Below are 19,296 nucleotides of genomic sequence, written 5' to 3' on the forward strand. Positions count from 1 at the left end.
CAATATTTCCGCATGTAATTTACATTTTACAATGCAACAAACGGCACTGATTACGTATTTGTTTATATGTTCAGATGTACTAACAAAACTAACGGGGTTCCATTTAAAAGAACGTAGGTTTGTGTTAAAAAACATACTTCCGTGCATTTTTTTATGGTTTGTATTAACCAATTACACTAGCCCATCTCCTCACGTTCGGTCTGTGTAATCGATTCGTCTGTATTTGATGTGGTTTACGAAATATATCCGGCGGTAATGTTAGGTGACTCACCCTGTATATTAAATTAAAAGGAAGGTCACCTTTGGCCGTAATATTGATGTTTTGTTGAAAGCAGAATCGATTTTCAATCACATGGTGATCATCTTCATTGCTGTATAAATTAAACTCAGACACTGGTATCAAGTTATCAACAACCAAAACTGAGAAGCGATCACAATATTGTGACCGCTTCTCAGTTATGGTTATTGATAACTTGATACCAGTGTCTGGGTTTAATTTATACAGCAATGAAGATGATCACCATGTGATTGAAAATCGATTCTGCTATCAATAAAACAATCAATAAAACATCAATATTAAGGCCAACGCCGAACTTCCTTTTTAATTGAATCAAGAGCTTCGACGCGAACGCCTTCGATCCTAATGACCAGCTGAATTGACAGCTCGAGAAAATCTACATTTATGGAGAAGGGCTGGAGGTAATTCTGCTTTCGTTATGACCGAATGTGGCCTCCTGTTTTACTAGTGGTCAGCGGTCCTCGTCCGCTGCTTTTGCTTAACGATTTGTTACAGGCTCTTAACTGCGCTGTCAAGTCTCTGAAAGGTGTTATCGCGCCCAAGGTAAAGCTTGTCGCCTCATGTACCAAGAGGTAAAAAATGCATCTCCGTCTCTCTCTCGCCCTCTCAGTTGACATTTCGCTGACTATGTAACTTGTGCCTGGCAATTAGTGCTGATGTGGCAACATGTGCTCGTGTACACGAACGACATACTGTGATAATTATTTCTTTCTGATGCGTAGGTATGTCGCCCTCACTGTCTGGTATCGCCTGTGGCTGTGCTAGCGTGAACATAAGAAAAAATTTAGTTTCTTCTCCTTCTCTACTCTGTGGGTTAACAACTGTTCAGGCGTTATTAGTAGCTTTTCCCATGACAGGGAAGGGGGGGGGGGTGTTCGGGGAAACAGACCAAACAGCGAGGTCATCGGTCTGATCGGATTAGGGAAGGACGGGGAAGGAAGGCGGCCATTCCCTTTCAAAGGAACCATCCAGGCATTTGTTTGGAGTGATTTAGGGAAATCACGGGAAACCTAAATCAGGATGGCCGGACACGGGATTGATCCGTCGTCCTCCCGAATGCGAGACCAGTGTACTAACCACTGCGCCACCTCGCTCGGTCTGCGTTATTAGTCTTGTAGTTATTAGCGATTCCAATCTGACGGTATTTTCTCAAGGAAAGTTCGAATGATGAGCGAATACACATTTTCGGGTCAAAATATTGCCAAATATATTTGCTAGATTCCCTCTCCCCCACTCTAGCGCCCTCTGCGCACACGGAGTAGTCCTAGCGGCAGCGACTTTCTCCTGACCATTAAGCCCGCACCTTGCGGAAGCCGGGGAACCCCCGCGTGCTGATGGCGCCATTCACTGTGCGTGACGTCACGCTTCCGGCGGCCGCCCTGTTTGTCCATTTCCGGCCGCGTGGCGCGCGCTCACGCTTCGACGCGCAATTAGACGCCGAGCGGCGGCCGCCGGCTGAATGCGCCTTTTGTCGGCCCGGCGCGCTGCTGATGCGCTTTTCGTTCAGCGGCGGACCGGCAAAAAGGGGGTTAGCAACTCGTGATGGATGTGGCGTTCTGACAGTGGGGCAGAACGACTGCGATTGTACGCCGAACCAATCTTACGATCAAGAACACGCTTATGTAGTTTATATCAGGCAGTAAATAACGGGGTGCAGGTTGATGCCGTGAGCCTGAACTTCCGGAGGACGCGCGATACATTTCCGTAGTGTACCCTAATGAGCAAAGTACGAGAGTACCGAATATTAGTGCGGAATATTGTCCACTATTTTGATTAAGGTGAGGTGTTGCTAAAATACAGAACAAGAAATGGGTAGTGGTGCGAGGATCCGGGAGTGGTAAACGCCTGAATCCAGACCCAGCAGAAAAAGTGAGAGATTTATTGTTTCACAAACAATAATATACATAAGGCAGCCCCTGGGAAATTGAGCACATTCGATAAAGTCATATAATCACTGAATTGCAAGGCACCGAATATAGTTTACAGACCCCTATAAGCAATTACATTCACAGTATTTTAAAGGCGTCAACAAATAAAATCTACATTAAAAAGAAATCAAAATAATTTAAAGGCGCCGACGAACATTGACATAAAACGTTATTTAAAAGCGCCACCATGTAAACTGAATGTTACAAGGATAAAAATAATTTAAGGGCGCCAATGAGCATTAAGATCATAAAATTGTCCAGAGCAAATAATAAGATTTTAAGAACTACAAAAAGCAACTTATACAAATTAATATCAAAAAATATGTTACAACGACAAAAATAATTTAAGGGCGCCAATGAGCATTAACATCACAAAATTGTTTAAAACAAATAATAAGATTTTAAAAACTACAAAAAGCAAATTATACAAAGTAATATCAAAAAAATTATTTGAAGTCGTCAACAATAATAAGAGCAAGAATTACCCATATCAAAATGTTTTAAGGCCAGCAATAAGCAGAACAAACTCTGTACCGTTCCATGTATCTCAACATGGTACAAGCAGACTCACAACGACGCAGGTTAAATTACAACCCAGGATTTGTGCCAACGAGGAAAACCAATGCCTCGCTCTTGAAACTTTGCCTAGAAGCAGTAATTTACATTCGACATTGGTCACTATAGGCCGTCAACTAGTTCTACATAGGTAGAATAAAAACTGCTGATAAAAAATATACGCATTAGAATCTAAATTAACGTCATTCTTTCTCTTCCATCGCTGGAAGTTCAGATCCATGCGTTGTGGGTGGCTTCCCTCGTTGTTCATTGACTGTTTGGTTCAAATGGCTCTAAGCAATATGGGACTTAACATCTGAGGTCATCAGTTCCCTAAACTTAGAACTACTTAAACCTAGCTAACCTAAGGACATGACACATATCCATGCCCGCGGCAGGATTCGAACCTGCGACCGCAGCAGCCACGTGGTTCCAGACTGAAGCGCCTAGAACCGCTCGGCCACCAATGACTGTTTGACTGTGGAATATCGTGAAAGTGTAAGGAAAGATATAAAATGAAATTACTGTACTTCGCCTCTACGACGATAGTTTCTTTCTTAGAGGCAAAATATTCAACAAAAGAGCCGACATGGAGTTCAGATAGTCTTGTCATTGAGCAATGGCAAACGTAGCCCTATTGAAATCGGCATCCTTTGAAATAATAACTAATAGTTTTGATTAGCTGGCGATCTATAAGACTAAGTGATGTGTCGACAGAAGTGCCGACACAGTGTTATTTTGAGGGGGCCGATAGGCACGCTATCTAACGCAGACGGGCGTGAAGTCTGGAACAGGATAACTATTGAATGGTAGCAAGAGGAGTACGTAGCTGGAATATACTTAACTTTATTCACTCCTTGTGATACATCTCTCTTGACTATACAAATGAGACTCGTAAGATACATGCACTGTTACAATTGGCGCCTTGCTAGGTCGTAGCCATGGACTTAGCAGAAGGCTATTCTAACTGACTCTCGGCAAATGAGAGGAAGGCTTCGTCCGTATGGTCGCTAGCAATGTCGTCCGTACAACTGGGGCGAGTGCTATATCGTATATCGAGACATGCCTTGTGGTGGCGCTAGGTCTGCGATCACACAGTGGCGACACGCGGCTCCGACATGTACTAAATGGACCGCGGCCGATTTAAGCTACCACCTAACAAGTGTGGTGTCTGGCGGTGACACCACACTAAGTATTTCAGATATGACTGCTGTATAAAAACCTCCACAAATTAATTAAGCAATTATTAAAAAACACTTTTACGTGAGCGACATTTACAATATACACTCCTGGAAATGGAAAAAAGAACACATTGACACCGGTGTTTCAGACCCACCATACTTGATCCGGACACTGCGAGAGGGCTGTACAAGCAATGATCACACGCACGGCACAGCGGACACACCAGGAACCGCGGTGTTGGCCGTCGAATGGCGCTAGCTGCGCAGCATTTGTGCACCGCCGCCGTCAGTGTCAGCCAGTTTGCCGTGGCATACGGAACACCATCGCAGTCTTTAACACTGGTAGCATGCCGCGACAGCGTGGACGTGAACCGTATGTGCAGTTGACGGACTTTGAGCGAGGGCGTATAGTGGGCATGCGGGAGGCCGGGTGGACGTACCGCCGAATTGCTCAACACGTGGGGCGTGAGGTCTCCACAGTACATCGATGTTGTCGCCAGTGGTCGGCGGAAGGTGTACGTGCCCGTCGACCTGGGACCGGACCGCAGCGACGCACGGATGCACGCCAAGACCGTAGCATCCTACGCAGTGCCGTAGGGGACCGCACCGCCACTTCCCAGCAAATTAGGGACACTGTTGCTCCTGGGGTATCGGCGAGGACCATTCGCAACCGTCTCCATGAAGCTGGGCTACGGTCCCGCACACCGTTAGGCCGTCTTCCGCTCACGCCCCAACATCGTGCAGCCCGCCTCCAGTGCTGTCGCGACAGGCGTGAATGGAGGGACGAATGGAGACGTGTCATCTTCAGCGATGAGAGTCGCTTCTGCCTTGGTGCCAATGATGGTCGTATGCGTGTTTGGCGCCGTGCAGGTGAGCGCCACAATCAGGACTGCATACGACCGAGGCACACAGGGCCAACACCCGGCATCATGGTGTGGGGAGCGATCTCCTACACTGGCCGTACACCACTGGTGATCGTCGAGGGGACACTGAATAGTGCACGGTACATCCAAACCGTCATCGAACCCATCGTTCTACCATTCCTAGACCGGCAATGGAACTTGCTGTTCCAACAGGACAATGCACGTCCGCATGTATCCCGTGCCACCCAACGTGCTCTAGAAGGTGTAAGTCAACTACCCTGGCCAGCAAGATCTCCGGATCTGTCCCCCATTGAGCATGTTTGGGACTGGATGAAGCGTCGTCTCACGCGGTCTGCACGTCCAGCACGAACGCTGGTCCAACTGAGGCGGCAGGTGGAAATGGCATGGCAAGCCGTTCCACAGGACTACATCCAGCATCTCTACGATCGTCTCCATGGGAGAATAGCAGCTTGCATTGCTGCGAAAGGTGGATATACACTGTACTAGTGCCGACATTGTGCATGCTCTGTTGCCTGTGTCTATGTGCCTGTGGTTCTGTCAGTGTGATTATGTGATGTATCTGACCCCAGGAATGTGTCAATAAAGTTTCCCCTTCCTGGGACAATGAATTCACGGTGTTCTTATTTCAATTTTCAGGAGTGTATTACCAACGAAGAAGCAGTCAAAGAATCAACGGGACACAAATCTTGTCATGACAGAAGAAGTACTGTAGCCTTTTTAGCTTGTTTTACAATATAAATCCTAGAGATATGCAAACGGCATCTTAGGATTCTCTGCAATACAATTTCATGAAATTATGTAACTGAGTAGTACAAGGTGTATTCTCTACATATTTTTATTGATTTTTTTAAAGTAAAGGAAAAGGTTGTGTTGCATTACGTCAACTGGCAAGTAATTTTAACTACACTACTAGCCATTAAAATTGCTACACCACGAAGATGAGGTCTACAGACCCGAAATTTTACCGACAGGAAGAAGATGCTGTGATATGCAAATGATTAGCTTTTCAGAGCATTCACACAAGGTTGGCGCCGGTGGCGACACCTACAACGTGCTGACGTGAGGAAAGTTTCCAACCGATTTCACGTACACAAACAGCAGTTGACCGGCGTTGCCTGGTGCAACGATTCCTCGTGTAAGCAGGAGAAATGCGTACCATCACGTTTCCGACTTTGATAAAGGTTGGTTTGTAGCCTATCGCGATTGCGGTTTATCGTATCGCGACATTGCTGCTGGCGTTGGTCGAGATCCAATGACTGTTAGCAGAATATGGACTCGGTGGGTTCAGGAGGGTAATACGGAACGCCGTGCTGGATCCCAACGGCCTCGTATCAGTAGCAGTCGCGATGACAGGCATCTTATCCGCATGGATGTAACGGATCGTGTAGCTACGTCTCAATCCCTGGGTCAACAGATGGGGACGTTTGCAAGACAACAACCATCTGCACGAACAGTTCGACAACGTTTGCAGCAGCGTAGAGCTCCGAGACCATGGCTGCAGTTACCCTTGACGCTGCATCACAGACAGGAGCGCCTACGATGGTGTACTCAACGACGAACCTGGGTGCACGAATGGCAAAACGTCATTTTTTCGGATGAATCCAGGTTCTGTTTACAGGATCAAGATGGTCCAATCCGTGTTTGGTGACATCGCGGTGAACGCACATTGGAAGCGTGTATTCGTCATCGCCATACTGGCGTATCACCCTGCGTGATGGTATGGCTACACGTCTCGGTCACCTCTTGTTCGCATTGACGGCACTTGAACAGTGGCCGTAACATTTCAGATGTGTTACGAACCGTGGCTCTACGCTTCATTCGATCCCTGCGAAACCCTACATTTCAGCAGGATAATGCACGGCCGCATGTTTCAGGTCCTGTACGGGCCTTTCTGGATACAGAAAATGTTCGACTGCTGCCCTGGCGAGCACATTCTCCAGATCTCTCACCAATTGAAAACGTCTGGTCAATGGTGGCCGAGCAACTGGCTCGTCACAATACCCCAGTCACTACTCTTGATGAACTGTGGTATCGTGTTGAAGCTGCATGGGCAGCTGTACCTGTACACGCCATCCAATCTCTGTCTGGCTCAATGCCCAGGCGTATCAAGGCCGTTATTACTGCCAGAGGTGGTTGTTCTGAGTAGTGATTTCTCAGTGTCTATGCACCCAAGTTGCGTGACAATGTTATCACATGTCAGTTCTAGTATAATATATTTGTCCAGTGAATACCTGTTTATCATCTGCATTTCTTCTTGGTGTAGCAATTTTAATGGCCAGTAATGTAGATTATGACAGTGTACTTATGTGACAGATATGTAGTGTAGCTCGTTGTGGGGCGCTCTGCTGAGGTGTCTGCTTGGTGTTGACAGATGGCGGTGTTCAACTGGACGGTGGCCGTCGAGAGCGCCGTCGACTCTTCGTTCTTCTGGGGCTACCTGGTCACGCAGGTGCCCGGCGGTTTCCTGGCGTCCGCCTACCCAGCCAACAGGTGCGTCCAACGACCGCAGCAACCTGTTCCACACCTAAATACTCTCAATTACAGTCATCATTTACGTATGAATAAATGCTATGTCTGATGCAACTTAATCTATGCTGCGACAAGGATAGAAGCTGAAGCAATGAATTAAAATTTGTGCAACGGCCAGGACTTGAACCTGGGGCTCTTGCTTATAAGGCACGTTATAGTGTTACCCTCTACGCCGCCATAGCCCTGTAGCTGCTACCACTGCACGAGCTCAGATCGTCTGGTGCCTGAGTAACAGAAACTTCAGTTCACCCACGCCTGAGCTACAGGCAGGATTCCGGCATTTCGTACAAAACTGGCGTGCTATTCCAACATTGGAGCGCCTCGGCAACAGTGGCGGTTTAAGAAGGGGAAAATTGGATGAAGGTGTGAAGTCGCTGTTTTGGAGGACATTGGAAAACGGTTGTACTTTCAGCTGCAGTAGACACATTGTGGTGGTGTAGTGGTTAGCACATCTGCCTAATAAGTTAGTCGGCACGGTAGCTCAGCGTGTTCGGTCAGAGGGTTAGCTGCCCCTGTAATATAATAACTGACTTAACAGATCAACGACAAACTGAAACGGGTGTCCTGCGACGTCCGCCCTGAGCAGATGCAACGAACTAAGAGGAACAAAATGAGATTTTTTAAAAATTTAAAAAATAAGTGGGCAGCTTCGGTTTCTAGTCTTGGGTAAGGCATAAATTTTAATTTATTGCTTCAGCTTCTATCCTTATCGAATATAAAACTGACTTATGTGTCTCCAGGGAAATGTAATTTCATCAGATCAATGAATTTACTCTATTCATTTTGTGGTTGAAGCTCCCTTTGTCCCCGTTTGCTTTCAAATATACGGAGTTACCGAAGGCACCCGTTTTGATTTCCGGCCGAGTCGGAGCTTTTCTTTGCTCGGTGACAGATGTTGTGTTGTTCTTATCTTCGTATCATCATTACTGACACGAAAATCACCTACCTAGAATCACATGACAAGTCTTAAGCCTGCGTAACTTCGTACCAGGCTATGACTCGCAAGTGATGAATGTTCTGAATTGTGAAACACTCTGTCATATCGTCCTTCCACTGTTGAGATGGTTGTATGCGCACGCTCCTAAGGCAATAAATTGACAGAAAGAGAGAGGGAGAGAGAGAGAGGAGAGTGTTTCCCCTTTAAACTAATGTATTTATTGATCCATAATTCAATCTAGTGACGGATTTTATAGTCACATGACGGAATGTTCGCCTGAAACCTCCATAACCAGTTTTCTTGTTGCAAAAACATGAGACTGTGTCTTGTACAGCGTCTGTGGATATTACTTCCACACATTTAATTGTTCTATAATACAGTAAAGCTATTCATAAGATACCATTAATTCATCAGTGATAGTTATTCCTGGAAGTAAAGCTCTTACTAAGGAACATGCGATATTTCCAAAAGAACTGACTTTGTTAAATGTCTTAACAACTTACCTGACTAGAAAGTGGAAGTAGCTTCTATTTTAAAATGCATTCAATTTGCAACTGGTTTTTCTTAGTACTTCTATTACAGCTCTGGCTAAAAGCGAAAGTCTTAAAGAGGTTCTAATGTACAACGCTCTACCCTACCTTGAGCGATCGCAAATTGTTCTTCAACACATCTACTTTTTTCGATGCAGTGTCACCATCATGAGTGAGTTCATATCATTTTCTCTCAAATCACATGTAAAACAGTTTGCGTGATAATATATACATCTTTTGGATTATGATACCTGTATTAAGTATACTGGTAACAAAATATATACGTTAATATCGCGTAGTCATGTCCGTGTAGCTGTCTGTCATTTACAGTGCAGCTGACATTTGTTGCAGTTTGTCTTCTTCAATGAATCAGGATTATTCTTATGAATATAAGTACCAGAATCGCACAGGCGTATATATATCACCATGTAGACGTTTTTACGTGAAATGAACTCATTGGCGGTGGTCAAACTTCAAAGAAACATGTATGGGTGTTGAAGAAGAAGTTGTGTTTGCTCAAGACAGGACCACGTTTCCAAAATTACGTGTGATTTTCATCATCGTTTTCTATAGAACGTGTTTCACTTAATTATGTTAGGCATCTTTTGTGGCCTAAGAGAAATAAAATAAATTATTATTTAACTATCAATATTTAGTTGTTGGATATGTAGTGTTAGATGCCAGCTGACTTTCTTTAAAACTTGCATATATAGGATTGTGAAGAAGTTATCGGTTCACGGAACATATTCTGAAGCAATTCAGAAATCTTCAGTTTGGAAGGAAGTGTTAAAATAAAAATTTTAGGAGAAGACCAAGACTTAAAAAAAGTAAGCAGACTCAAATTTATGTTATGTTGAAATAGTAACGCAGAGATGAAGAGGTTTGTACAGGGTAGATTAGCGTGCATAGCTTCATCATACATTTCTTCTGGCTGAATATCACTATAACAACAGCGAATTACTTCTACAGGTGATGCTTTGTGTTAATATTGCGACCAACCGCTCTTTAAAGATTTCCAGAACTTTTATTCTGTCATCAGCTACCTTTAGATCCACTGAAGGCTGTCTGTGTTTAAAGGCACTTCGCATTTACACTAGATGTAGGTAACGTCGGTGGTCGTGGCGCTGGTGTAAAGTGCTGAAATTACTTAGATTCTGCTGGTTTGTGCACATAAATAAAGAATTGCGTTGTTATCTTGTCAATTAAACATTATGCAGTTTTTCAAGTAGTAAGTAATGCTACTAAATCCATAAACACCAGCGTCGAAAAGACTGCAGTTAGATCCACTTGGATAAAAACTTTACCGTTAACTTGCTGTGACAAATTCGGATAAAATCCCATGATCACGATGATTGCTTTCATTATCGTGGTCAGGAGCTGTCTGTCGTGAAAGAGGCGAGGCTTCCACTTATATGCCCAGAGGACAGCATCTGATTGGGTACATGACTTCATGGAGATGCCGCATGCTGAGATGAAGCTCTCTGCCTCCACAGATTATGTTCGTGCTCGCTTTATAATGTCATTGCAGCACCACCACTCTTACTAGGCGATAAACTATGTTTCATGCTCTAAGCATACTGTATTCAGATCTTCTATCATTTTCGTAATTGTCACTTCATCTTCAGCCAATACACCTTTCAAAACAGCAGATGACTGGAATCAGAAACATACAAAAAATATATGAATCTCCCGAAAGAATGAGCGCAAAGAGAGCAAACTAACAAACTAAGTATTCGTGTATTTCTGAATAATAACTTACCAATACCATGAATTACAGAAATGAGTAATGAAATATCAAATTACCAGAAATACCCAAAAATAAACTATTTTAAGAATAAACTAGTAAACTTAGAAAGCTTTCAAGGAGGAAAAAATAGGAAATATGCAAAAAAAGCTGAAGAAATAAAAAGGCTAAGTGGGGAGAAAACAGAGAATTAGAAAAATCGGAAATAACTATGAACAAAAGTCTTTGAAGTTACTACGAGATGCCAGATGCTGAACACAAAGGTAGGAAAAGCATATACTTATCACCAATCCCGCAACAGTGGAATTTAATAGAAATGCGTCACCCATTTGATACGAAACACACAGATAAATGAGGCAAATACGAAAGTAATGTAAAGTGTTACACTGGAGGCTGCCCACTTGCTAAACGTCAAAATTGTGAAAGAGATGGCAGAAATAATGACATGGTGCCAAAATCCGACGCAGCTGTTAGGTGACCGGATACAGAATGCAGAGAAGAGCCCAAGGAGAGACAAGTCTTCTTTGCGTGATACTCTCTTCCTCAATATTTCGATAACCTTGTGTCTGCGAAGCTGCCGAATCCCACGGAGGAACTCTGAATGTTTCATGCAGTCGGTGGTCGATCCGACACGACCTTTGGGATCTCTCAACCTCGACACAAAAAGTTTATTCTGCTGAATGTTATCGACTACCCTTGGAGCATTGTTCTTATCTTTGAGTAGGCCTAACAACTTGCCGCTAACAAAATATCGCAGAGCGAAAATAAAAATACTTCGATTAAACCAAGTACAATAAGAATAGTTTAATTTAGTGCTCATTCAGTTGTAATCAAGAAATTCTACTTGCAAAATTGTCTTGTTTTATTACATACCTCAGTACTTTTCGACTACCTTTAAGAGTTTATAAATTCCATGTTTCATGACGAAAACGGTCACTAACTTTGCAGACAAGGGAAGCAATTCCCGTGCCGGCTAGAATTATATGTCCTTCTCCTGCTGCCTCCAGAAGATCACGCCTAGTGCGTGTTCCGGTCTCACCATCTCATCCTCGGTCTTCTCTTGATCCACGGTTTACAATCCATTACTAGTTTAGGAAGCCTTTGTACTGGCATAGGAAGTAAATGTCTCTCCAATTTTCCTTGTGTTGACTTGGCTTTTGTGTTATTGGCTGGATTCCTAATTCTTTCCTTACTACTTCCTTTCTTATTTTGTCTCCCCTAGCGCAGCCTTTCACAGACCTTAAAAATTTAATTTCTGATGCTGCTAAACGCCGTAAAGCATCAACTTTCTGCAACATATAATAAAGTAGGAAGTAATAAAGTAGGAATTCACATGACTGTATAAAATTTCAGTTCTCTCTTCCCTTTCTTACCATTAAGTGATCGTATTGTGCCGGTATGTATTACTTTATTTCTGTGTATCCAAATCTTGATCATATGCTATGTCACACGCTAAATACTTGAAGTGGGCTACCAGTTTTTTTTACTTTTTTTATTTTTGATGATTTCCTTAGATCATACTGGTGAATACGTAAAAAGGGCATGATTTTAGTTGTATTTATAGATATAGTCAGAGTATAGCTTGCACTTATCTCATTTAGTTTATGTAATGCCATTTAATTTATTTTCACTGTCTCGTATAGTAACTTAATCATCTCACAATCACATCGTGTTAATATTTTTATTCCTTCCAATATTTATGTCTTATGGTGTTCTATCTCCTTTCCATTTACTGATAATGTTCGTTTATATAGATACCGAATAGTGTTAGTGACACGCCACACTCTATATTACTCCCTGATTATTTGTATTTCAAGTGTTAGCTCTTTACCCGTGTCATTTCTAATTCTGACGTTCGTATAGATGCTTTTTGCGGCTTAAATGAGATGTCTAAGGATTCCTCTTTTTTCCGTTATTTCTCATAGCTTGTCTCTGTGTATTCTGCCAAGTGGGTTTCCATAATCGACAAATGCTAGTTGAGTTTCCAGATTAAATTCTCGTCTCTTGTAAGAAAATATAGTTACATTGATCTGTCAGAAACATGGGCTGATCTGATGTTTGTATATGACACACAGTTATAACTACACAGTTGTCCAATTTTATGAGTCTCTCTTTATCCGTACTCAGAGAAACGTTTGTCACAAACTTTCGTCTCTCTAGATTTACTTCGGTCTCACTAACTGAGATTTTGATAAGAAAAAGTCCGTCATACATGGTTGTCGTTTGATAATGGACATACTTGTAAAATGTTTCCAGTTCACAACATTTTGTTTCCAAAGGGAAATTAACAGCAAATAACTTTACTGAACAAATGCAAACGATGTCTGAAATAGTATGCACAAAGAAGAAAAAAAGAGCCATGTTCTACACTGAATCTGAACAACAGTGAAGTTTGCTACAGTACTGTCCACTAACTCTACAGCTACAGACGGAAAGCAGATTGTAATTATTTTTCTACGCTCAGCCTTAATATCACCACTGTAACTTACTCTTACCGTGCCCTTTTCACTGGATTGCTGTTTATTGTTTTATGTACCGTAAAACTGGGTAACTTTGTGACACTCTCAGCATCTATTGTGAGACAACTTATATAGATTTATACTGCGATATTTAATTTTCACATATATGGAATTTCATAACTTTTATCCTTTGATCTTGATAGCAATAGAATTTCTATGTGCAATGAGGTATTCGGGATATGGAATATTGATTGTCACTAAGTTCTCCCCACCGCAAGCTCGGATAAACCTTGCGGCATGAAGTCTGTTACAGAGAACGTAAACTTCAAAACTGATATTAGTATTGACCACTATATCTATCAAATTTAATACTGCTTTACGAATTTCTGTCTTGTATCATTCAGAAAGGCTCAAAAACGCTGTAACACATTTTCTTAAGTAACACGGAACTGAATTTGTCAGACATGGATACAAAGTATCTAGTCCACATTACTCGAACGTTTACGTATTTGTTTAGTGGAACCGTAAGAGAAAAAATGGCTCACAACACATACACTTAATATCCTCTTTTTAAGTTGTTGTCTTCAGTCCAAAGACAGGTTTTTGATGCACCTTTCCATGCTACTCTATCCTGTGCAAGTCTCTTCATCTCCGAGTAATTACTGCAACCTACATCCTTCTGAATCCACTTACTGTATTCATCTCCTGGTCTCCCTCTACGATTTTTACCCCCGCACCCCCCACCCCCCTACGCTCCCCTCCAGTACTAAATTCGTGTGCGGCCCTGGTAGCTGAGTGGTCAGCGCGACAGACTGTCAATCCTAAGGGTGCGGGTTCGATTCCCGGCTAGGTCGGAGATTTTCTCCGCTCAGGAACTGGGTGCTGTGTTGTCCTAATCATCATCATTTCATCCCCATCGACGCGCAAGTCGCCGCAGTGGCGTGAACTCGAAAGACTTGCACCAGGCGAACGGTCTACGCGACCGGAGGCCCTAGCCACACACTACATTGGTGATCCCTTGACACCTTAGAATGTGTCCTGCCAACCGATCTCTTCCTCTAGTTAAGTTGTACCAGAAATTTCTCTTCTCTCCAATTCTATACAGTACCTCATTATTAGTTACGTAATCTACCCGTCTAATCTTCAGCATTCGTTTGTAGCAGAATATTTCAAAAGTCTCTAAGCAAGTTAATTAGCTAAGACTGCTAGGAGTAAGTTCAATTGCAAAGGAAAAAACAGCCATGACACATTTATTACAGTAGTCTGAGGAACTGTAAGCCATACTTAGAAAAAAATGTTATATTGGGAATAAAACTTTGTCTTTTTTACCAAACCGATCACAAATGCCCATAAATTCAGTAATGAAACTTGGTCTCTACAATTTCAATTGTTACACTTGTTTCCGCAGGTATGTGTGCTGTCACGAAAGTTACGTTTCTTATTTAGGGAAACAACTAATTCACTTTCCAGTGGCAGAAAAAAATTTATGAAGTATTATCCTTATGCAGTATGGTCTGCACATTCGTATCAACTTATTTACAGCTAGGCAACTCTATAAAGTTATCAACAGTAGCATAAAATTTCCAACAAACGTACAGACTCGTTTTTCCACTTACAAACGAAATGGCTTTGTGATCAGCGGCTTCTATCGCTAATGATAGCAACAGAAGTAGAGCTATATGCTGAATAGTGACGTGACTTGGCGTGTTTAAGAATAAAAAGCTATGGTTTGTCACAAAGTAATATCTCAGTCACACAGGTGGACAGTTTTACGTTACCTGAAACATTTATACAAAAGACTACTCAATACAGTGCTATACTCATATCATCTTCTAGTTTTAGGTTTTTGGCAAAGTTACTTTGTCGCAAGTGATGAGAACACTCCCTACACTAAGGAAATTAAAACAAAAAGGGGGAACAGGCTAGAATAAAAATCGTGTAACTACTGCACTTGCAGTTACATTAATGAATATTCTGGGCCACACAGTTCTCAAAATAAGAATTTAGCAATAGTGGGAACCAAGTATCACATGTAATATTACACAACATATGAAATTATATGAGCAATACGACTCACAGAATTATCAGATCGTATCTTCAAAAACTGTTTCATGTCCTCGTCTATTCTCTCTCTCCCTCTATCTACCTCTTTATCTATCTATCTATCTCCAATTTTTACTTCGAGTACAAATTTAATTATGTCAAAAGTCTTATTATATATCAAACCAACCTATCACTTCTAGTGGTAAGGATTTCCCCTAAATTAATTTTGTCATCTTTTCTTTCTGTTACCTCACCATTTCACGTTTAATATTTCCACTTAAGTAGTGGTTCAAGTGTTCATGGATCTATCTAGATTGCTTTTGTGTCCTCTTTCTCGTTTTTCCTCTACGTTATGAAATGAAAATACCATTTCATAATATTTGTCTCTATCAACTGTCAGCAATGTTATTTGCGTTTGTAAACCATTTGTTACCATCTTTTCTTTTCCCTCTCACTGCCATCACCATTATTATGCTTCTATTTACCTGGTTAGTAATACTTCATAGGTATTTCAAGCGCCTATTTTAGTGCGTAGATGTAAAATGTATGTTATTGTTACTTATTTCGAATTTTTTCCTTTTTGAAAAGTAGTTGTATCATTAAGAAGCCTGTTACCAATTCATGGACTCTAAGACAAAAGAATCGACGTACCATGAAGGAATTACCCGAATGGGACGAAAATCGTTAGGTGAGATGTATATGTACAGAAAAACAAATGATTCACAATTTCAGAAAAATTGGATGATTTTTGCAAGAGAAAGAGCTTCACAAATTGGTCTAGTCAATAACTCGTTCGTCCGCCTCTGGTCCTTATGCAAGCAGTTGTTGTTAGGCTTCTTACTGATTGATAGATTTGTTGGATGTCTTACTGAGGGATTTCGTCACAGTTCTGTTTCACTGGCGCTTTCGATCATCAAATCCGCGAGCTGGCTGGAGTTCCCTGGCTATAATGCTGCAGATGTTTTCCATAGGGAAGAGATCCGGCGAACTTGCTGGTCAAGGTAGAGTTTGACAAGCACGAAGACATGCAGTAGAAATTCTCGCCGTGTGCAGGCGGCCATTATCTTGCTGAAATGTAAGCTCAGGATGGCTTGCCATGAAGCGCAACAAACCGGGACGTAGAGTATCGCCGACGTACCACTCTGCCGTAAGGCTGGCGCAGATGACAACCAAAAGCGTCCTGCTATCAAATGAAATGGCTCCTCAAACTATCACTCTTGGTTGTCGAGCCGTATGGCGGGCGACAATAGGGATGGTACCCCACCGCTGGCTGGTGTGTTTCCAGACACGTCTTTCCGTTGCAATGTCATTGACTGCAGTAGAACTGCCTTCAGAGGGTGCTGCTACAAACTGAACCCAATGACCGGTGACGACGTGTCTTGAGACACCCCATACAGCAATGGGATACCAACCTGATTGTCGCCCGCCATACAGTCCGACAACTAGGAGTGTCATTTCACGTCATAGCAGGACTCCCTTGGTTGCCATTCGCAGCACTTTTTGAGCACAACGTTACGTCGACGATATTCTGTGTCCTGTTTTGTTGCCCTTAATAGCAAGTCATCCTGGGCTTACATTTCAGTAAGATAATACCCGCCCGCACACGACGAGAGTTTTTACTTCCTATCTTCATGCTTGCGAAACTCTACCTTAGCTAGCAAGGTCACCGGATTTCTGCCCAACTGAAAAAAATTGGTGGATTATGGGCAAGGCCCTCCAACAAGCTCGGAATTTGGACGACAGATCAATTGGATAGAATTAGGCTCGATGTCCCTAAGGAGGACATCCGACAACTCTGTCACTTAATTCCAAACCGAATAACTGCTTGCGTAAGGGCCAGAATTGATTTATTGACTTGCTCATTCTGTGAAGCTCTTTCTCTTGAATAAATCATCCAGTTTTTCTTAAACTGTAATCATTTGGTTGTTTATACATGTACATCACATCTGTCGATTTCTGTCAGATTCATGGTGCGTCGTCTCTCTTCCTCTTCTCCTCTTTCTTCTTTTCTAGGCTTTGACTGTATGTGTTGGTTGGTTTTGAGGCTTTACGAAGTTTCCTTCAGCGTGATTATTCCTGTGAGAAGAGGAAAACATTTGTATGACACCATCTGTGCAATATCTTCTCCCAGCTTCTAATTTAATATAATCCTGATTGAATGCATGAGTGGTGTCGGGTCTATTTAGCTCAGAGAGCTGGTGGCTGAGACGATGTTGGAGGTTTTAGTTGTGCTGCAGATACCGGAAGTACGTGGTGGTGGTGTGCGCAGGATATTCGGGACGGCGATCGCCATCTCGTCGTTCATGAATCTTCTGGTGCCGGGCGCGACGTCGCTTCACCCCGCCTGCGTCATCATCGTCAGGATATGCCAGGGCTTCGTCGAGGTAAGTTCCAGCTGTCAACTAACTCTGTCCTTTTCATCTGTGCACCACAACGCTCAGTTGGTTACACAGGGTTACAGTCTGGTTCAAAAATGGCTCTGAGAACTATGGGACTTAACATCTATGGTCATTAGTCCCCTAGAACTTAGAACTACTTAAACCTAACTAACCTAAGGACATCACACAACACCCAGTCACCACGAGGCAGAGAAAATCCCTGACCCCGCCGGGAATCGAACCTGGGAACCCGGGCGTGGGAAGCGAGAACGCTACCGCACGACCACGAGCTGCGGACTACAGTCTGGTGATTACTGGCTAGAGTGAAGAGTTATTGGACCAATTTAATTGTTATTTATTTATTCATTCATCTGTAGCCTGTTACCTGTAATTTAAACACAGGCTGTATTGGTTCTTACACAAATTATTCTTTTACATTATTACTTAATTATCCTACGCCATATTACTTCCCAGCACTAATAATATTTCGACTATTAATAATAACAATGATAAATATAAAATACTGTTTCTGCTCTAGATAAAAACTACACCTTATACCAAATCTATTTCCACGCTTATAATAACGTCAATTCTTGTCTGGCACATTAAACTATGCACTCAATCGTTCCCCAGTCCATAGATCCGCCCAACCAGTTCCTTGGGTGCTGTGGAGGGCATCTCCCCTTCCGTTGTTCATTGGCTTCCTGGTTGCAGGGAACGATTCCCTTGTTCCAAGGAAACTTCGTTGTTGCCAGTAAGGAGGGCAGCCATACGCCGACTCGCGTTACCCCGGTTCCAGTTTCGTGGGTGGCGGGACACGTCTCATGGATGCGCTACTCTCTGGTGTTGTGACGATGGCCGTGTATGCGGTGTTGGAATTTCTGCTACTGTACCTGTTTACCTCTGCTGCCTTCGCTGCGTTGATTCTCGATTTTTCGCGTCTCGATCTTCGAGAGCAGCCTGGTGTAGAGCAGGAGACGGGTGTTGATCGATAAGATAAAGCTCAACCCACGCCTTTCTTGAAATAGCGTCGGCACTGTTGTCCAACATCTACCATTCTATTACAGGTCTTATGTACATCATCTGCACCTGAAATGTTTATTCCTCAAAACCTGTTTTCGCGCATATAATCCGTCATCAGTGTCATCTGATTAGAGGAACAAACAACTGTATGCTCTTCGATTTCTACAAAACTAAAACTATACACATAGCAGCAGTAATATAAGTCTGATGGTTCAAATGGCTCTGAGCACTATGGGACTTAAAATCTGAGGTTATCAGTCCCCTAGAACGTAGAACTACTGAAACCTAACTAACGTAAGGACATCACACACATCCATGCCCGAGGCAGGATTCGAACCTGCGACCGTAGTAGTCGCGCGGTTCCGGACTGAAGCGCCTAGAACCGTTCAGCCAACGCTGCCGGCAATATACGTCTACTTACATTATGTACCTCTACGGCACTGACATACGAAAGGTTCTGAAATATGTCCTGTAACACAGTATACAGCTTATGTGTGTGTTACTGCTTTCAGATCCTAGGCTATGACGATTCTTGATAACGTTTGCCATAATTGTCATATAATTCAAACGTGCAGCTGACAGGTCAAGGAGTCTACATTACATGTCTTTCGTTATTTCTAAGAGCATATATATATATATATATATATATATATATATATATATATATATATATATATATGGGTGCGTGGGTGTGACACGCATTCAAATTCGTAAATTACAGTTCTAGACAATTTGCCTAAGGAGGTAGAATACTCAAAAGTAATAAATATGTTAAATGATCCAACATGTCACGTCAACTTGGACAAC

At 42.6% G+C, this 19,296-nt stretch overlaps 1 protein-coding gene across 1 annotated transcript in view; it reads left to right on the forward strand.

Moving 5' to 3' along the window:
- LOC124620158 (vesicular glutamate transporter 1) overlaps nt 1-19,296 on the forward strand; it is a 210,413-nt gene that overhangs the window by 48,552 nt on the left and 142,565 nt on the right. The window contains exons 5-6 of the mRNA XM_047146828.1: nt 7,218-7,336; nt 17,358-17,472. Of these exons, the coding sequence (XP_047002784.1) occupies nt 7,218-7,336; nt 17,358-17,472 (234 nt within the window). The remainder of the gene's footprint in view (nt 1-7,217; nt 7,337-17,357; nt 17,473-19,296) is intronic.

This window comes from Schistocerca americana, chromosome 6 (assembly GCF_021461395.2).
Source record: "Schistocerca americana isolate TAMUIC-IGC-003095 chromosome 6, iqSchAmer2.1, whole genome shotgun sequence".
Classification (NCBI taxonomy): domain Eukaryota; kingdom Metazoa; phylum Arthropoda; class Insecta; order Orthoptera; family Acrididae; genus Schistocerca; species Schistocerca americana.